The sequence below is a fragment of the Aplysia californica genome, unplaced genomic scaffold (genome assembly GCF_000002075.1).
Source record: "Aplysia californica isolate F4 #8 unplaced genomic scaffold, AplCal3.0 scaffold00058, whole genome shotgun sequence".
In the NCBI taxonomy this organism is placed as follows: domain Eukaryota; kingdom Metazoa; phylum Mollusca; class Gastropoda; order Aplysiida; family Aplysiidae; genus Aplysia; species Aplysia californica.
In genome coordinates this window covers 1,035,375-1,038,036 of record NW_004797328.1, presented here as the reverse complement: position 1 = coordinate 1,038,036, position 2,662 = coordinate 1,035,375, and the positions used below count along the sequence as shown (strand labels likewise).

Sequence of the window (2,662 nt, the reverse complement as noted above, 5' to 3'; positions counted from 1 at the left end):
CGGCGGCGGCGGTGTGCCCCCGACCCCCTCCGTACAGCGTGATGTCGTACATGGAGGTAAGGTGGTCTCCTCGCTTGTTGTACATTGTCGGGTTCCCTTTGGTAAACGATCGGATCAGGTCGGGTCGGGTCGGTTTCCTAGCCAGATTTAATACGGGGTGCCCACTACGGCTGGGATTGGCCGATCGGGCCGATCGCCCGACTCGATCGCCTAAAAAACAAACGTGTTTGTTTTCAGTTTCAGGCGATCGAGTCGGGCGATCCAGCCGTAGTGGGAACCCCGTATAAGGCGCGAAGCGGCTATCGGGGCACAGACCGATCGTCTGACTTGTTGCCTCAATTTGTTTTCAGGCGATCGACCTGACCTGCCCTGACCCGACCCAACTCGACTCGATCCCATCCGCAATGGGCACCCCGTATAATGTGTCAGGTCGGGTTGGTTCACACAAAAACGCAAACCTGTTATTTAAAATACGAAGACTCAGATCTGTGGTTTCCTTCATAACAGCCTGACGGGGATCCAGAGTAAGGTTCAAACAAAAAGTGAAATACACTTAACACTAAGATTAACATGCACATTATTTCCAACATTAGGACATTATCATCATCATCTTCATCATCGTCATCGTCATCATCATTATCATCATCAACACCCACTAAACGATTCCTCTTTTTCTTGTTGCGTCACAACAATTTGCACTATGTCAATATATTTTACGTTACTTACATATATCAGGACACGAGACAAAGAAAAAACAACAACAACCCCCCCCCCCCCACAAAAATAGAAAAAAATCGAATCGAACCGAACCTCTGACCCTTTTTCCTGACGGAGTTTGTAATAACAGCTGCTCCTCGGTTCTGTGACCAGCTGGTCTAAAGGCTGCGGTGTCGTCATTGTTTCCATGGTGATGGCCCTGTAATAAATGTTTTCCTGAAGTTGAAATTAACCTAATATCTATTTATTCTCTTTTGACATATATATACATGTATTATTATTGTAGTTGTATTACAGTCAGTCTCCTTTTTTTATCGGCTTTGCATGAGCATGTGTCGTAGGGATTCTCATTTTTCTCTTTGACCTGTATGTGAAGGAATGGAAGTACGGTCGTATGTGGGGACGAGTTTCGATGAAGAGAACAAAACAATACAAAACTGTCATTTCATGGGCTTACTCTCTCATTAAAATATACTGTGATTTCATGGGCTTAATTTGTTGGGGGAAAAAAACAATACTGTAATTTCAAGGGCTTACTGTCAACCGATTAGGTTGGAACGTTTAGGGATCTTAAAGTGAATTACTTTTTTCTTTTAATCCGCTTTTCGGGCAATATTTGACATGAGTCCGCTAGATTAAGAATGCTCGAATGATGAAATAAAAAGTTCGAAAAATCTTAATTCAACACCCGGAAACGCCCGAAAAAAAAGACGTATAAAAACCTGTTCTGGAAGAAAAATGCGGATCGAGGAGGGTTGGCTGGCAGAGTAGATCTCGAAAAACAATCAAATGGTGAAATATAAATGGAAAGAAAATGATCAAAGAGAAGATAACAACATTTATATAATGACCAATGGGGTTATATAATAATGGCGGAGAAGTCAATGACTGAGAACGATTACACACTTTACAGGAAGGCAAGGCGACAGGCTGCTAGAGCTGTCAGAGAAGTGAAGGAAGGATGAGTTGGTCGCTTTTAAGGAAAAGCTGGTTAACCCAGATTTCGGGGGTTCCAGAAATCATGACGTACACCAAAAGTGGGCTTTGCTCTCTATAGGATAAGTTTGGTTTCATTGGTGTGTGGATCTAGATCTATATTTGTTTGGTTATTGGGAAAACTCTCCTTGTCTTTTAAAGAAACTGAACAAGGGGCAAACATTTTAACTTTGATTTTCTCAAAACAGCATTTTTCCTGATAGCCCCCTCGTGCTTAAAAGCGACCAGTTGTGGAAATCCTGCAGAGAGTAGGTGGCGAGAAAATGCAAAGAGGACTCTAAAGAGAGTTTCAGAAGAGCGTCAGAATCACGCGTATTTGATCTTACGTAAACTGGCTCGATTGTCAAAGTTGAAACATTGATATGAGTGACTGATGATGATGATGATGATGATGATGATGATGATGATGATGATGATGATGATGATGATGATGATGATGATGATGATGATGATGATGTTGATGATTGTTTATTATTATTGCAAATATTTTAATCGTTAATCAGAACTGTCACTGTCGTTGCCTTTGTCGTCGATATTATTATTATGATGATGATGATGATGATGATGATGATGATGATGATGATGATGATGATGATGATGATGATGATGATGATGAAACCATTATTATCGTTTCAGTGCTGTCCAGCCCAAGTCACTTCGCCGCGGGCTTCCCTCAGGTGAACTCTATCGGCTACTCCCACTATAACCTTTACGACAAGGTCAGCCTGATGCAGTCCATGGGCAAGGAGTCCGGTAAGTGGACACAGCGATTTTTGTGTGAGCAATCACACACGCCCACTCACGTACGCCCGCACGCACATACACATACGCATACACGCACAATCACAAACATACACGCGCACACACACAAACACATACACACACATACACATATAGACATACACGTACACGCATATATACAATAATAATAATAATAATAATAATAATG

The 2,662-nt window shown here is 42.0% G+C and overlaps 1 protein-coding gene across 1 annotated transcript in view; it reads left to right on the top strand.

The window, feature by feature from the left end:
• The window catches only part of LOC101846563 (retinoic acid receptor gamma), a 53,026-nt gene continuing 50,364 nt past the window's right edge, over positions 1–2,662 (top strand). Inside the window, exons 1-2 of the mRNA XM_035968418.1 lie at positions 1–56; positions 2,350–2,466. Coding sequence (XP_035824311.1) covers positions 2,442–2,466 — 25 coding nt within the window. The 5' untranslated portion in view covers positions 1–56; positions 2,350–2,441. The remainder of the gene's footprint in view (positions 57–2,349; positions 2,467–2,662) is intronic.